Genomic DNA, 18,581 nt, shown 5'->3' with positions numbered 1-18,581 from the left:
ACCCCTAGTGATCCCCAGACCCCACTTTGAGAATGACTGCATTATACTATCTACTGTACCTACACTGCTGTATAATATGCAGCCAAATCACCCGTGTCGATATCACAGACAGACCACCTATATATTAAGGTTGAATTAGGTTCTGAAATCCTAAGAGCTTAATATCCTAAGAAAAGATAAAGAGGAATGCTGTACTACTTCTGAAGGCTAGCTTGGAAATCCTCAAATGGTTACCAAGACTCTGAAGTCTAGGGTTTTTTGAAACGCAGTGAAATGCCAAAGCTAAGAATATAATCGTTTTACTTTTTCTCTCTTTTTTTTAAAGGATAGCCCTGAAAGGACTTGGATTGGGATGCTATCTGACTATGATCTGGAGGCTTTAAAAAAAAAGGCAGTCCTGGTAAAAAAAAATCCCTGCAGCTTGTCCATCTATCATCGGCCGTATTAGCTCAAAGAAGTGCAGAGAAGAGCTACTGGAAATCGAGCTTGCAGGACAATCTAGTATATTCTGGTATATTTGACTTTATATGTCTATATTCTGTTCTAGTCTAATTGAGTATAAGTAAGCAATTTGATGAGGAAATCCTGAAATTCTTCAGTGCCTGTTCTTGCATGACAAATGAACTTGATATTGAAACACTAAGGCCAGTATTCATGTAATGTTCCTGTTCTGGCCCTGATGTAAACCCAGTGTGCAGGGTTGACATTTCTACCATTGAGCTAATAGATGCCTGCTTGCTCAAGGGAGAAATATCATTTTGACCTTCAGGTGAAAATCTGTCATACCAGAAGCAGGATCGTGTCAAATCTTGTGTCAAACCTGACACAATATCTAGATCTAGATTGTATGCCATATTGCATTAACATTCTCTACCATATACCGGTAGACTGGATTTGGTTCACAAACAAAAGTTACAATAATACAACTTTAAATGCATGTTCATTGGGGTAGAAACAAATCTAGAGCTCTCACCTCTGCCACCACTAAGGATTCTCCTTCCAATCTTTAACATCATGTTATCTCAAAAAAGGAAAAGGCAAAGTCCTACTCAACCTCCCTCTACTCTACTCTATCCCAGAATACTGTTGACAACACCTTTTTGGGGTCTTGAGCTGAAAAGATTTGGGAACCCCTGCACTACACAGTACAATCCTCAGTGTTCATGTATCCATTTGTAACTCAGAGTGCACACATTCTGATTCTACTTTGTACTATCGTCTGTAAAAGAGCAAAACATCCAGACGGCCCGCTTTCATTTTATCTTTTTCTATGCTGTTGTATCACTAGATGGTGAATAACCTATGAGTCTTTGATATAACAGTCAGAAAGACTGAAACAATCTGTCTGACGTGAACGTGGGCGGAAAAGACAAGAGTTGCCTTTTGGGAGAGGTTTGGTGCCGTTTCTTACTTTTACAAAGTCTTTCATGCTCGGATCCATTATGTATGAGCCGAAAATTCCATTAGTGGAGTAGATCTCAGGAAAAAAAAAACATTTGGATAAGTGACAAAACTGTAATGGAGGTAGTGTATTAATACAGAATAGCCCGTGCCATCTATAAAAGCTGCAACTGCAGAGGCTGCAGGAGCGGATGTGTAATTCTTGGCAGGGTGAACAAGGTTATCAACTGAAGGACACGCGTGCATACGCATTGCGCATGCACACTCTCACACACACAGATGTTAGCGTGAGTGACATACACACGCACGCACACCCACCCACCCACCCACCCACCCAGTATTACTACACTCGAGAGGACATCATATTATTCAGAATGGCAATTTTATGAATGCAGATAATAGCGGATCCATACTGAGACCTGGCGGTTGAAATAAATCAGGCATAACTCCAACCCCTAAAACTAACATCAAGATGCCTAATACAACCCTGAACAACAGTTTCTCTTGTGAGGACAAGAAAGATTATATGATGTCTATTTCTTGAGTTATATTATACTTGTGGGGACATTTAGCACACGCGATCTACAAGCTTATAACGCATCACATTGCCAAACATTGTGAGCTTATAGGTCAGTAATTTTTTAAACATTGGTCATTGTTTTACATTTTTAAGATTTCTTTGGGGCTTTTTCTGCCTTTATTGATAGGTGTACAGTAGGCTGACAGGAAACAGGGAGAGAGATGGGGGGGGGGTGACACGCAGCAAATGGTCGTCCGGATCGGGACTCGAACCTGCAACGCTGCAAGTGCTGGATTACCAGCCTAGGTGCCTGGACCACTACCCTGTGGCCCAGGCCAATGTTTTACATTTTTCAAAGATTGGAAGACAAGACATGCCTAGCATATGGGACGCCAGGTCGAAGGTGGTTAAGGTCTGTACTAGGGCATTAACCAAAAAGTCAACAAGTCGACCCAGTCGACTTCATTACACAAGTCGACTCCCACCAGGGAAAGTCCAAAGTCGAAAAGAATTAAAACATAAAATAAATGTCAGCTGTGAGTGTGCTAGCAGTCAGAAGTTGTAACAGTAGCCACCAACTTCATCCTGTTGGATCCAACATTATATAGGAATTAAGATTATTATTATTCAATGCTGGTTGCAGTGGAATCTATAATATTAACATCAAAACAGAAGCCGTATTAAGGGAGAAAGGATCGCTTTAGGCTATTGAGGTGAGTAACTTTCAGATTTTGTCCCCCGTTCACGTCGTCAATGTGATGACGTCATCAAAACGATAAAGTCGACTTCAACTCAACTTTTTACTGAGTCGAGTCGACTTGCAAAAGACGTGAATGCCCTAGTCCGTACCCGCATTTCCAAAACAATACCTTCAATTCCACACACAGCCCGGCATTATGTATGCTAATTTGAAACAGAAACTGCCTGCGAGTCCCGAGTGTCATTGTGGAACTGTGTGTTGTAGTAGTAGCATGAGTATAGTTATTGTCTGCTGGTTAACTGTCTATCCCATATTAAAAACCCTGTTATTGAAACATTACAAATGACTGCTGGACTTCAGGATTGGGCCTTTAATTAGATCTGACTGCAGCTGTTGCAGTCAGATTATTGCCTTAAGTTATGGTTGATTAATGCCCACGTGTACTGAAACATAAGCCAAGGACCCAGCGGGATATAGAGACAAATGACAAAATATTCATTAAGATCTTCTTATTGGCCCATGGTGGAGTTCTATCTCTCTAGAATAAATCTGCTCTGATTCGTCGTGACTTGTGCTCTTACTTTCAATTGCAACTTGGAGCGATATTTTGACTGATATGATTTTGACATGTACTTGAGTAAAAGTATGAAAGTGTTGGCATCAAAATGTACTTAAAGTACCACAAGTAAAAGTACAAAATGTTAGATAGCAGATCTACATTACAAGCGCACAATGTGTCGCGATGCGTTGCATTTTGAGTTTGTAAATCGGATATTTTCAAATAGCCAAGGTAAAAAAAAGGCCTAAATATGATTTATGTATGTTTTATAATATTATATCCGCAAACTAACTAGTAACTAACGTTTTCAAATAATTGTAGTGGAGCAAAAGTACAGTATTTGCCCCTGAGATGTAGAGAGTAGAAGTAAAAGCATCGGAAATCGGAAATTGCGAGGCGTTGTGATCATGTAGATCTGCTATTTTCACAATAGAACCGTGTTATACAAAATGTAATGCCTCAACTCTTGGTGCTTGTCAGGGTGGGGGGTCCCCAGTTAAAATATGATTAATTTGGGAGGGTCGTGGCCTGAAAAGGTTGAGAACCCACTGCCTTACAGCCAGTGTTGATTTCGTCGACTAAAACTCTGACAAAAAATGTTTGTTGACTGCGTTTTTTTCACTGACGAAAACGAAATAAAAACTAAGCTTAGATGACTAAAACTAAGCTAAATATATTGACAATTTCGTCAACAAAATAAAAACTAGGCTAAAACATTAGGGAGGGACTAGTGGAGAAGAGTCATTTTATGTTTGGTTGCTCTCAAATAGCAGATCTACAAGCTCACAACGCATCGCAGCATGACACGTTGTGAGCTTGTAGATCTGCTATTTTCAGCACACAACCAAGTGTAAAATATGTCACTACGATGCCATCAAGGCCTGCCAAAATACATTTCAGTTGACTAAATCAACTGTAGATTTAGTCGCCTAAAATCTCATGATATTTAGTCGACTAAAATTTGACTAAAACTAAAACTTTTCAGGGTGACTAAATTATGACTAAAACTAAAAAATCAAACCTCGGTTCGAAGTGAAGCGGTGAATTTTTATTCTATGTGTTCTAGAGCTATGAAATCTGTGTTCTAGATCTATACTTTCTATGTGCTTTAGTTCTATATCTTTATGAATTCTGAATGAATGAAGGATTTTGTCTGGAGGGCCAAATTGTCATGTGAAGCTTGACCAATCCTCAATTCTGCATGCACGGGACAAGTATGGGACATGTACGGGACAGACAAAGTCACTCCTTGAGAATCTATGGGAATCCTCAAAAAAAAAAAAAACATGTACGGGACAGACAAAGCCACTCCTTGGAAGCAGCTTTCACCGCTTCAATGAAATTTTTTGGAGCGGTGAAAGCGCTCCCAATAGACAGGTATGTCTGTGGCTGGCTATGTGGCTGGCTATGTGGCTATGTGGCTGGCTATGTCCGTAGCCTGGCAATACCTTGATTGGCCACACATGTTAAAGGAGGGGCGCTGTTGTGCAGGCACACACACACACACACACACACACACACACACACACACACACACACACACACACACACACACACACACACACACACACACACACACACACACACACACACACACACACACACACACACACACACACACACACACACACACACAGTATAGCTGCTCAGATTCACCGCTCCACTTCGAACCGAGGTTTGATTTTTTATAATATAATTTTTATCCCACGATTTTGCAACCCATTTTTTCACCCAGTGCCAATTGCCTATGTAATCCTGGGCTCTGCACTCCCTCTGCCGCGCCTGGGGAGACAACGGACTGACCTCAATGCTTCCTTCTATGCATGAGTAGTCCAAGTTGTTTCTTTTCACTTGACAGGGGGGATTTCCCCGGGATGGACATAGCGCGTGGAAGGAACACGTTATTCCAAACAGTTCCTTTCCCCTCCATCAGGCGCCCCGGCTGGCCAGGGGGAGGCATTATTGAGACCAGGATTACTGCATGTTTTTGTGAGGGTATCAACCCTAGGAGACACGGGGAGAACATGCAAACTCCACACAGAAAGGCCCTATCGCCGACCCCACCTAGGGTGTGGGCGTTGATGACGCGGAGGGAGAAACACGCCCCCAGCACCCACAGCGTCCCCCGGCGGGAATCGAACCCAGGACCTTCTAGCTGTGAGGCGAAGCGCTAACCACTGCGCCACCGTGCCCCCGCTTCAATGACATTTTATTCATAAAACTAAATCAAAAATCTGCTGTCAAAAACAACACTGCCTTACAGCACTGCCTGCTGCTGCTGACCTGTCTGGTGGTGTGAGGCTCCTGGTAGCTGCTAACCTGTCTGGTGGTGTGAGGCTCCTGGTAGCTGCTAACCTGTCTGGTGGTGTGAGGCTCCTGGTAGCTGCTAACCTGTCTGGTGGTGTGGGGCTCCTGGTAGCTGCTAACCTGTCTGGTGGTGTGAGGCTCCTGGTAGCTGCTAACCTGTCTGGTGGTGTGGGGCTCCTGGTAGCTGCTAACCTGTCTGGTGGTGTGGGGCTCCTGGTAGCTGCTAACCTGTCTGGTGGTGTGAGGCTCCTGGTAGCTGCTGACCTGTCTGGTGGTGTGAGGCTCCTGGTAGCTGCTAACCTGTCTGGTGGTGTGAGGCTCCTGGTAGCTGGGCAGGATCTTCAGCACCACGCTGCCGCTGGCGTCCTTCAGCATCTCCTGCAGCAGGTTGGGCTCGTTGCCCACCTCCTTGCCGTTCACCTCCTTAATGATGTCCCCCACGTGCAGCAGGCCCTGCTGGTCGATCATGCCGCCGTGGAGGATCCTGGCGATCACCAGCTCGCCGTTCTCCACACGAAACGTCACGCCCTGCACATGCACAAGCACACGCACACGCACACACACACAGGAAGACCAGCCTCGTGGTTAAGAGTGTTCGCCCTGACACTTGGGAGGTGTCCACTCCAACAAGGTTAATGCACCCAAAACTGCACCCTGTCACATCACCGTATGGGTCAATTAACCTTGTTGGAGTGGACACCCTGACTCATGACATACTTATCAGGCTGATTGTAGTTTGTGAGCTAGGCAGACAACAGCCCGGAAGGTCTCCTATCAGTCACTCCACTAAATAATACCAAATAAACCACAATTCATACTAAGGCGAACTAGCTTACATAACACTGGATGTCATTTCAAACAGTTTCATCATGTTAATGTGTGTAGCCTGCAGCGAAACCTTTACAAACCAACAATACATTATTGATTTGGTTAACTTTCGTTGAGATGACATCATAAAAGGTTTTCTGTGACAGTATTGTCTAGGTGCCGAGTTCCGCTAGGGGAATTGCCAATGTTGTATGCTTGCTTAAAAGACGTCTATATTAATAATATAGAATCATTACATCAGAAAAGATGCAAAATAAATATTAGCATAATATAATATTATGGTAATAAATAGTATATTTTCTGATATATTGAGTCTTTCCTTAGTCATGTCTTATACCTAGAATTAGCCAAAAGGGTAGTTTGGTTAATTTGTAATTAATTGTATTCTGAATGTTTGTTAAATTGTGCACGAGGACATGTACCAATGTTGGTAGCAAAATGTTTAAATCCACAAAAATTTGATTTAGGTTGTCAGTCAGGCCCCAATACTGTATTGCAGAGAGGCTAGTGAAAACACCCATTATACTGTATGTTCATTGTTTCGGGATTTGTAGTGCGCCCATCATCCAGTTATTACACTGGCCCGGGGTGCAGTCCAAATAAAGACAAAAGAAGGAGATAAGAGAAAAAAAAAACAAAGGACAAGACAAAGAAGACTAGACCAGGACAACAAAAACTCATTTTTTCCTACCCATTATAGTCAAGGTCTTACAACCATCCTTATGAGAAGACCGTGGAATTGGATTGGGCAGGGGTGTAGCACCAAATTCTGGGCCCTGGGTAGGCTACTTTAACCATTGAAAAATAGCAGATATACAAGCTCACAGCGCGGCACCGAGTGCCGCGCTGCGAGCTTGTAGATCTGCTATTTTTAGAAAATCGTGAAAATTAGTGTATTTTTCAAAAATATTTCAAATCCTTCTAAGGTTTTTTGAAATACCTATGTTTCTATGTCAGTGGTGCACAAACCTTTTCATGTGAAGGACCCCCAAAATGATATGTATTTGGCAACGGCCCCCATCTCAAAATATTTAGTTCCAGGGACACCCTAGAAGCAAAATTTGAGTTACAAATGTTCGCTTAAAAAATATACATACAGTATATTCACAACATTTAACAACTTTTTACGCGCTGTGAGCTTGTATATCTGCTATTTTTCAATAGCTAAAGTACAAAATAATTAAGGCCCCTCCACCTTGGGCCCTAGGAACTCAGTCCCACTTTCCCCCCCTTGTGACGCCCTGGGATTGGGCATGCATGTAATCCGTAGAGAGCAGGACAACATCACCTAACCGGCCCTTCACTGGACACCAGATGGTAAACGTAAAAGAGGCAGACCCAAGAACACCTGGCGTAGGACAGTGGAGAGAGAGAGATGAAGACCCTGCATCACCTCACCTGGGGCTCTATAAAGACGCTGGCCCAGAGCAGACAGGAGTGGAGATCCTTTGTTCCCTACACAGGGCCGTCACAAGGGGTAGGAAAGTGGGACTGAGTTACTAGGGCCCAAGGTGGTGGAGGGGCCTTAATTATTTTATACTTTAGCTATTGAAAAATAGCAGATATACAAGCTCACAGCGCGGCACCGAGTGCCGCGCTGCGAGCTTGTAGATCTGCTATTTTTGAAAAGTCGTGAAAATGTGTGCAAATCTTTGAATATATGTATTTTTTAAGCGAACATTTGTGACTCAAATTTTGCTTCTGGGGGGTCCCTGGAACTAAATATTTTGAGATGGGGGTCCGTGGCCAAATACATATCATTTTGGGGGTCCTTCACATGAAAAGGTTTGAGCTCCACTGACATCGAAACATAGATTTTTCAAAAAACCTTAGAAGGATTTGAAATATTCAAAGATTTTTATGATTTAAAAAAAATAGCAGATCTACAAGCTTGCAGCGCGGCACTCGGTGCCGCGCTGTGAGCTTGTATATCTGCTATTTTTCAATAGTTAAAGCACAGGGGCCCCACAGTGAATCCTTGTACCCGGGGCCCAGAATTTGGTGCGACACCCCTGTCCCTACATGCCAGCCGGCATTAAAGGCAATACTCCTCCTCTTACAACGACACACAAATCACCAAGTTAACACCATGACACAACACTACATATAAAGACATACTATAATAATCTCCTAATGCATTCCCATATTCAAATAACTATTACCTAGTTGAAGTTGTTCTATTTGAACTCCAATGTGGAGACCAATGTGGAGGGCAGAGAGAAAGACTATTGTGGTTTTGTCCATTTTTAAAATGATTACAATCTGAAAATAAAAATTAAGTAAAAAAAAGAAATGATTACAATCTGTCTTGTCAGTTAATAACAAATGATTCTGTGATGTGGCAAACTGAGGAAAGATAATTGTTCGATAGAATTACTGCTTTACAGCCAAAGTGACATACTGTATGTGCAACCAGTGTTGTTTTTGACAGCAAATTTTGATTTAGTTTTAGTCATAGTATTTAAAATGTCATTTAGTTTTAGTCATAATTTAGTTGCCTGAAAAGTATTAGTTTTAGTCTAAAATAGTCGACTAAATATCATAAGATTTTAGGCGACTAAATCTACAGTTGATTTAGTCAACTGTAATGTATTTTGGCAAGCCCTGATGGCATCGTAATGACTGATTTTACACTTGGTTGTGTGCTGAAAATAGCAGATCTACAAACTTGTAGATCTGCTATTTTCAGCACGCAAAACCTGAGAGCAACCAAACAAAATGACTCTCCTCCACTAGTCCCTCCCTAATGTTTTAGTCTAGTTTTTATTTTGTCGACAAAACTGTCAATATATTTAGTCTTAGTTTTAGTCATCATAGTTTAGTTTTTATTTCGTTTTATTTTCACGACGAGTTTTCGTCACTGAAAAAAACGCAGTCGACAAACATTTTTCGTCATAGTTTTAGTCAACAAAATCAACACTGTGTGCAACTGCAGAACACGGCTCAGTTCCTACAGCAGGTCCACAACACAACAAGCAGTCAATATAGCACTAAGGAGTACAAGGCCAGGCCCCACAGTGCATCCAGAACGGAACCCATGCTCCTGTGATCCTAGAGAGAGATTAGATAAGGCGGGGGAACAGCCAGTACACACAGCACAATCCTTCACGGTTCAGACGAGGAGAAGCGCTCTCACTCGTTGACAGCAGGGGGCGTCAATTGGGTATGGCAGGGGTATGCAGCCGCCATACCCTGGGTCCAGGGTGGAAAATATCTCTTTGTCTATCTGCGCTGGTTATTATGTTGTTAAATTACAGTAAAATAACTACAAAATTTAACAAAATGGTCACTTTAACAAGGTATTATAATTATATTCCCGCACACTTGTATTCTCCCCATCTTGACAAAATGGTATATTCCCAGGTTCCGCAGGTCAGCTGCACAGGTGCAATGCATTATTGTTAATTGTGGCACGTTTACTAACATGCCAAGTTTAGCTGCACTTGAACAACCATTCTAGGCTGCCATATCCAGCCCAAGAAACCATAAATTATAAACCTGTGTAAAAAACTGAAAATACTAGGGTTTTTTTTTTTTGCCGATCTCGCGCTGCGAGGCGTTGTGAGCATGTAGATCTGCTATTTTCACAATAGAACCGTGTTATACAAAATGTAATGCCTCTTTTCCATGAGGACTCCTATCTTTTGCCATACCCTAGCTTTTGCTGAACTGACGCCACTGGTTGACAGGTCTTACCAGGTGCTCCCCGGACACTTTCCGGATGCCCACCATCCTGACCGCATCAGGAGGCACGGGCTGGTTGTTAAAGGCTGCATCCATGAAGGCACAGGGGCTCGGGGGAGGCGTTTCGAAGGTCTTGGACGCCACCGAATCATGGGTCTCCAGCAGAGACTGTGGGTGAAAATAAGGGAAAGAAGAGAGACACTGGGAGCTTTTGAGGATGGCGATGATGAATATGTTCGGAATATATTTTATTCACCAAGAAGAATTATCTCTACAGGAATTTGTCTTGCCGACAGTGGCTCAGTAGTGATACGGGTATATTAACTAGGTATGGGACGATATCAAAATGTCATATCAAGGTTATTGTGACAAAAGAAATCGCGATCTACGATATTATCGCGATAATCAAAATCCATTATCCTGGGGTGGAACATTTGCTAAAAAATAGATGATCTACAAGTTCACAACGGGTCGCAACACGACGTGTTGTGAGCTTGTAGATCTGCTATTTTTTGGCAAAGACATTTGATAGAGAGTAGAAAAAAGACAAGTGTGTATACCGGTATTATAAGTACCTTTTACCAATTATAGAGGGTTTAAGTGGTACCGGATATGCAGCTCGGCAAATAAAAGGGGAATTGATCCCAGTACATGGCGGAAGACGATGTCACAATAAATAAATTAAATCTCCACTATACGATTATCACGACAACCAATAATATCGCTTATCGTCCCATCCCTAATATCAACACACGTGGTAGTGATGCAACAGGAGGGCCACAGTGTTTGGTCTGTGCAGTACATTTTCATACAGCTATTTTAAATCGCACACACAATTTAAAATACATTAAAGGGATCAAATTCAGAGACATCCACGCTGGCTCTGTGAGATAAGGGTGATCAGCCAGCACTTTGAAAAGGGGATGAAAGGTTGTGGCATGAAAGGCGGTCTCTCACAAGCCAGCCCTGATCTGATCTGATCCGATGCGTCAAGGCCCCCTGATTTCTCCAAACCTGGAAGTGGGGCTCCTTCAGGATGCGAGCCAGCTCATCAGCGGTCTCGCTCCGGTGCGCGAGCGGAGTGAGGTCCTTGAGGATGTCCTGGACCAGCTCCACATTGTTCTCCCTCACCGCCTCCAGCTTGGGCTCCTCCTCGAAGTGCTCGTGGGCCTGGAACGTTGATGCACAGAAGAACAAGAACCAGAAACAGGCACGGGATCCAAATTAGTATCAGAATCATTTGGCAAGGACAATTGATGTTTTGCTAATTTATCTAAATGACTTATACCCAATACTTGGTCTCCACCTTTTTTCCCAAATACACTAAAGGGCCTTTTCCACCGGCAAAGAACCGGTTCCAGAACCAGTGCCGGTTCAACTTTCTTGGAACCTTGGTTCGTTCTTGCGAACCGGCTTGCGTTTCCACCAGATTGAACCATGATTGAACCAGAGGAACCAAAGATTTTGTGGTTCCCGTTCGGAACCAACTTCTACGGTTCAGACCAACTCCGGTTCTCGGTGGAAAAGCTTACCTCTGGCCTCTGGTTCATCCCATGGGCGGGAAAAAGAACCAGAACCGGTTCTTTGCCGGTGGAAAAGGGCCCTCAATCTCTTCGCCTAAAATAACAGATCTACAAACTCATGCCGTATGATGCCACGTTCAGCTGTGTCATGAGCTTGTAGATCAACTGTTTTTGCTAATGTTTGCCTATCATGTCACGTCCCGAACAGGGAGGTTGTTAACAGACTGCACGACGAGGAGATGCCTGGTGAAGTGAACATCTAAGCACATCGTACTTGTGGAGCACTATAGTACTTTATAGGTGAAATATTTGTAAAGATTGCATTTTCTTTTGGCCCAAAGACATGTCACCATACCAGTCTGAGTAGCCATGCCTACGAGGAGCCAGTTTGTCAATGCAGGGACAAGGCCATCCGCATTTTTTCCTGTATAGTGCTGCTTCGCCACTGAACGCCACATAGTGATTTGTGCTGCTTCGCAAACTGCACACATAGTAACTTACTAACGATAGCTAAAGATTGGACGGGGAGGCCATGCCGTTACTCGGCTCCTTCATGTCGTCTTTATTTCTTTGAATGTGTGCAGCTCTGGAGTTACAGTGCTGACTGCAGCAGTGACCTGCTGACACTCCTCTTTCTTCTTTTTGTTCCAGACGCCACAGCTAAGACCTCCGAACGGCACCTCTGTTCTTTTGTTCAACTTCCCCCCCATTAAAGGTTTCTATTTCACAGACGCTGGAGTTGCACTTGTTTTTCACGCTGCCTTACTCAGCCGTTGTTGCAGACAATTAGCCTAAGATGAATTGATACTATGCTTAACAGGTTAACCCATCTAGACCCGAGGCCTATTCTAAAAGGTTTTCTGAAAACCATTTTTCCCCCTATATATAGCAACATATAAATATGAGCATTTCAAACATGGGTAAATATGGGAGAGGACTCGAGCATGTTCAACATGCACACAATTTCACACAGATCTGAATGAAGAGATGCAGAAATATGTGTAGGCAGCTATTGAGTGGGGATTCCACACAACGGTGATGTACAGTTAACTATACCACAATACATTCTGACACAATATGCAATAGGTATCGTAGCATGAGGTACATGACAACCATGGGACAGCAAGGTCATAACTAAACTTTATTGTTGTAATATTTTCTATTATCCACTTAAGGCCTAATAGCCTATGCATCATATCTCATTCACTGCCACGATTATTAACCACCAAAGGCCCACAATGCCAGAGTTTGACCTTGATCTTTGACCTTTATAAAAGTTTTTTTTTAAATCGATGGTATCAAACATGCCCATTGATGCCATGAAATCAAGATTTCGACATTCCCATGCAAATCTAGATCGTTTTGCACTAAGGATGTATCGTTATTGCAGTGAATTCTAGCCTGGCATGGCCAGACTAATATCAATGCATAGATAGATATTAGTCTGGAATCTCTGTGTGGAACCTCCAAGGGGGGGATAAATAAAATAAAATACCGGTAAATGCCTCTGGTTGCGACCAAAGGTCGCAGTTTACCATGAGAAATGTCACAGCTTGTCTGCGCGTAGACGTAAAGCCATGAAGCCGTGTGTGTACACATTTTTACAGTCTATGGGTTGGTTCCCTTGACACATCACTGTGACATCACAGGTGATATCACAGGTGACATCACCTACTGTATGTAAAAGTCCATATCTGGGTATTCCCCAGAATCCCTTTTATGCCCATATATGAAGATCCCTGATGTCATCGATATACATCACTGGCCAGATGGCCAAGACATGGTCCATATCTGTGTGGCTGGCTCAGATAGGATCTCCATGTATGGGCATAAAATGTATTGTATGTTGTGATGTCATGGGAACCACACTAACAGAATCCCTTTTATGCCCATATATGGAGATCCCTGATGTCATCTATATGAAGCCCATATCTAACAGGACTTCATATGGGAATGCCCATATATGGAGGAAGACAGCCCATATACAGTATGTGCAGCTGGTTCAGACAGGGATCTCCATGAATGGGCATAATCTATAGGGCTAATAATCTATTAAGGGTGCAACGGTTTACAAAATTCACGGTTCAGTTCGGTTCGATATTTTGGTGTCACGGTTCGATACTTTTTCGATACAAAAAATAAACAGAAATGTCCTTGATTTATAAATGTATTTTAATAACAACATACTTTTTTGTTTTAACTTTGAACAATACGGTACCCAACCTCTAGGGTAGTGGTTCTCTAAATGGGCTCTGCGGACCCCTAGGGGTCCTTGAGGGGGTTCCAGGGGAATGTGGATGTATTGTATTGTTCGGCACAGGGTCATTCGGTTAGGTACACCCTCGTATTGAACACACACACACACACACACACACACACACACACACACACACACACACACACACACACACACACACACACACACACACACACACACACACACACACACACACACACACACACACACACACACACACACACACACACACACACACACACACACACACAACTGGCAGATTCGTCTGTTTTCCAGGCCTGGCCTTTAAACAGGAATGCACAGCGTGCAGGTGCATTAGTGTTATTGTTGGGCAAGTATCCTCTGACCAATTCCTCATGAAATATTTACTTACTTCTGTGGGCCTATTTGTGAGAATTAGCAACGTTGTAAAGGGCACAACAATACAAAGACACCACAATAAGCACAAAAAGGACTGTGCGCTGCATATAGCAACCCTTGCCTTCTGCTCATAAGTCATCACAAAAAATTATAATAATAGAACAGTAACACAATGAAGTGCAAACTCCATGCAGTCCAATCTCCCTCTATAGCACAATAGTATAGAATAGTACACCTTGCAGATAATAAAACTAAGTCAGACGTTATATTCTTTGTGCTGGGAAGCATTAATATTTCAACAAACATGAATTTTTCACTTCATCCATCCAATAGTGCACTAGGGGGTCGGCATTTTTTACTCAACATAGTGTCAGTTGTCACACGCCAGCCTTCGAGCCTAGTAGTATTGATGGCGATGAATGGCCTGATCATGTCCCAGAGGGTACTAAGTGACTGGCTCAGTCTGGTGTGACACTGGCGGTCACTGAAGGGGTCACACTTTCTTCTCTGGGAGGTTTTTATGAGAGTTTTTTATGGGAGTTGGGAGAACAGCAACATCTTGTGAATATAAATGAGTAAAACCGAGTCTAGTTGAGGTACATTGTCTGCTCTGAAATGATATAGGAGACTGTGACCGAAGAGCAATGCCACCACAAATGTTAAACCAATGCTATCATAGTAAAATGTTGGCAAAGTTTTAGTGTCTGCACTAAAATTCGAATTAACACTTTTTAAAAAAAATCAAGTGATACTCTAAAGGTGGTTGCACACTGCACTGCGTGTTTTCGTTGCGTTTTGGAAATCCGAGAGCCGTAGGCCAGGGAGAGAGAGAGGGAAGGGAGAGAGAGCAAGGGACGAAAATCGGAAAAAATCAACCCTGGTCCGAAAATAAATACGAAACGGGCGGCAGTGTGCAAATGTGATTGACATAACGTGAGGTTGATTTTTTTATTCACGCACTCCGAAATTCACTCCGATATTCGGCCCGAAAAACGCAGCAGTGTGCAAAGACCATTAGTCCATGGTTGTCAAAATAGGGTACACGTAGCCCTGGGGGTACATGGATCAGTCAGGACAGTGGTTCTTAAAGTGGGGTCCAGGGACCCCCAGGGGTCCTTGAGGCAGTTCCAGGGGGTCCTCACTCCCCAGGTAAATGATAGTTAGGAATCAAATGGACCTTTATGGGTCTGTACTTCTGAGAATGTACAAATGGAACTCTGAGAGTCCCTGGAATATCTTTTCAAATGGGGGTATCCGAGCTAAGAAGTGTCAATTTGGGGGTCCTTGACATGAAGAAGTTTGAGAACCACTGAGTTAGGAGGTACGTGAAATAAATCAGATTTACCTGGGAGGGTAAATCACAGTCTAGTTGTGGAATAGCTGATGCCGATGGCACTGCAGTCTCAGAGCCAAAAAGAAATGCATACACCACTAGTCATAATGTAACAACTAAATATCATCACAATGTCTACTACTCTAATATTTAAGGGACATTCTGCATAATAGAATATTATTAGTTTACAATGTAACTGACAGTGAGCAAGTCGCACTGGGTTATTAAACTGTACAGGAATGGATTTTTTCCAAATGTTGCCTGAACAAAACCACGCCTACACAAGCATTAATTATGTGAAATAACAAACATCAAAAAGCAATAAATAGCCAAACAGACAATCTGATCACCAGTGGTTTAATTCAAATGACAATGAACTTGGTGACCGGATGCATGCAGGCGCCATTTAAAAGCTGCAAGTGTAACCTTATACAGTATGTGTTGTGATCGAAGTATTATATCGGTATCATTATAGTTTTGCAAGCTCGCTCGCTAGCACTCTCTCTCTCTCTAATAGTAATACAGTAGTATGCATGTGGATGGATATTTCTGGTTATTTACACAATACTGGTATAGGTTTTATTGCATGTGTGTTCATTTTTACTATGTTGTTTCCCACTAATAGTCCAAGTAGAGTGGCAGGTAGAGTACAGTCAAGGCAATAATGCAGTTTGAGTGTGTGTGTGTGTGTGTGTGTGTGTGTGTGTGTGTGTGTGTGTGTGTGTGTGTGTGTGTGTGTGTGTGTGTGTGTGTGTGTGTGTGTGTGTGTGTGTAATATGTCCAGTGTCTCAGGGGGGTACAGTACAGTATATGACCGTTTCTGAAGTTTGGGTCACACAAATGCTAGTTAATGCGCTAACATGGCGCAACAAGAGCAGCTCATAATTGTATTCATTGTATCATAAGATACAGGCCCACATCACTTATTCATGCTTCGCACTGTTTGTCTATAAAACACACATTATAAATAATTTACACAATAGCTTTTCCTAACATCTCGAGGGCACACTGAGAAGCACATAGTAAGCAGGGTTGCCAGACTTTGTGATAGAGACATGCAACCAGGTCTATGAAAACCAGCCCAAAAGAAGCCACCAGGCCACAAGAGCACTTTGCAAGACCAAGACTAATAAGACCAAACTAAGGTCTGACAAACTGAAAAAGAAAAAACTCTTGCACACCGTCTTCAAATGCAAACAAGTGTTTTTTTGTTGCCGGAAATCACAACATTTCTGTCTTTTTCAGACAGTCATCAGGCATCATTTTTAGGCCTTCATATCGTCATTGTCAGGTGTAAACCTCGTATCTCCAAGTTTCAAATGTGTACGTTCTTTCGCAAAGTAAAGCCCTGCTTCATCATACAAGGCCGTCACACAAAAGTAGTGAAAACAGCAGATCTAGACTACAAGCACACAACGCCTCGCGGTGATTGTCTGTTTTCACTAGTTTAAATCATTTTTAAAATGATAAATGCAAAAAGAACGGTTTTGGACATTCAAGGTTTCCACCCAACAACAACGTTATAAAGACAGCCTGATAAAGGTCTAAAAAAACATGAAAATAAAAACATGAAAATGTTTGAGAACCGCCAAGCAACTACACTTCAGAAACAAGCCCCCCAAAAAACAGCCACCCGCAACGACCAATATTTACAAGCGACTTTACCAAAAAAACAAGCCCTATAGGTCGCTTATAAATAATAACAGGCAGACATGGCAACAGTGACAGTGAGCCGTGTTGTTTATGAGAGTTCATGTTGTCAGGCTATCCCATGGAGGAAGAGGAGTCCTCTGGGACTCTGCAACAGTCTGGCAGACGTGCAGCTTGTTTGTTTGAGAAGATGAGGGAGAGACAGGATGCGGTGCATCCACAAACGGACACACTGAAACAGACACGCGCATGCACACACACACGCACGCACGCACACAGACACACACACACACACACGCACACACACACAGAAAACAAAACATATCGTTGTTGTCGGGTGGAAACTTGTACTATGTCCAAATCCTTCCCTTTTTTCTTAAAATTTTTAAAAACGGTTTGAAATAGTGAAAATAGCCAATCTACAAGCACATAACGCTGCGTTGTGTGCTTGCAGATCTGCTACTTTCACTACCTCTGTGCGACGCTTTTGTATGATGAAGTAGGGCTTTAATTTACGAATAAACACACACATTTGAAACTCGGAGATACAAGGTTTTTGCGCCCGACAGGGTTGCATAGACACGTGTGCACACAAGGACGCATGCATGCATAAACACATTCACACATACAGGCATAAACAGAGAAGAATTACACGGAAATACTTGCATACATGCATGTGCACACAAGGATGCATGCGCACGTGCGCACACGCATGTACGCACACACACACACACACACACACACACACACACACACACACACACACACACACACACACACACACACACACACACACACACACACACACACACACACACACACACACACACAGTGGTTCTGTGGTGCTGTAGCGGGTCCTGTGTGTCTTGGCAGAGACCCTGGCAACCTGATGGAACAAGCTGTCAGAGTCTGGCTCTCAGACAACAAGACACCAACAGATACACCCTGCTACACCGCTCAGTATTCACAACAGACAGCTAGGGACACGCAGCAGAATATAATGTATATATATCTGCATGGTGTGTAACTGGGCCTGTGTGTGCACGCATGAGCTGCAACGTCTTGGTTCATTCAATGTAGTTTAACACCTCAGAACTCTCTATGGCCTGTGATTTGAGAGTGTGAAACCCTATCTTTTTCCACATTTTTCGGACTAGACGATGACATTTTTTCGGGGTTAAAAAGGATAGAAGTCCGCACAACAGCTGATGCTCCACAGTGTTTATTATATTAAAAGTTAACATAAAGTTTGACGAAGTTTCGGCCATCAGCTGGCCTTCATCAGGTGGAAATCATTAGTCACTGTCTTCCTTTTATAGGATAGTTAGTCACATGACACATCACATGACCATAATAGTTTTCAAGATACCATATAGTGAATACAAAAATATATAGAAAAGATACCATGGATTTTTTCGGGATTCCCATGGATTCCCGCGGAATTGGGATTTTTTTATTA

The 18,581-nt window shown here is 42.8% G+C and overlaps 1 protein-coding gene across 3 annotated transcripts in view; it reads right to left on the bottom strand.

The window, feature by feature from the left end:
• mpp2b (MAGUK p55 scaffold protein 2b) overlaps positions 1-18,581 on the bottom strand; it is a gene marked incomplete at both ends in the record, with an annotated part of 81,914 nt that overhangs the window by 19,822 nt on the left and 43,511 nt on the right. For all 3 annotated transcript variants that reach the window (XM_080748001.1, XM_080748002.1, XM_080748000.1), the window contains 3 exons: positions 5,788-6,015; positions 10,012-10,167; positions 11,014-11,169. In XM_080748001.1, the coding sequence (XP_080604127.1) occupies positions 5,788-6,015; positions 10,012-10,167; positions 11,014-11,169 (540 nt within the window). The remainder of the gene's footprint in view (positions 1-5,787; positions 6,016-10,011; positions 10,168-11,013; positions 11,170-18,581) is intronic.

This window comes from Nannobrachium achirus, assembly GCF_963921795.1.
Source record: "Nannobrachium achirus genome assembly, chromosome: 18".
Taxonomy (NCBI): Eukaryota; Metazoa; Chordata; class Actinopteri; order Myctophiformes; family Myctophidae; genus Nannobrachium; species Nannobrachium achirus.
The sequence above is the reverse complement of the archived record's forward strand: the minus strand, read 5'-3'. Positions and strand labels throughout refer to the sequence as shown.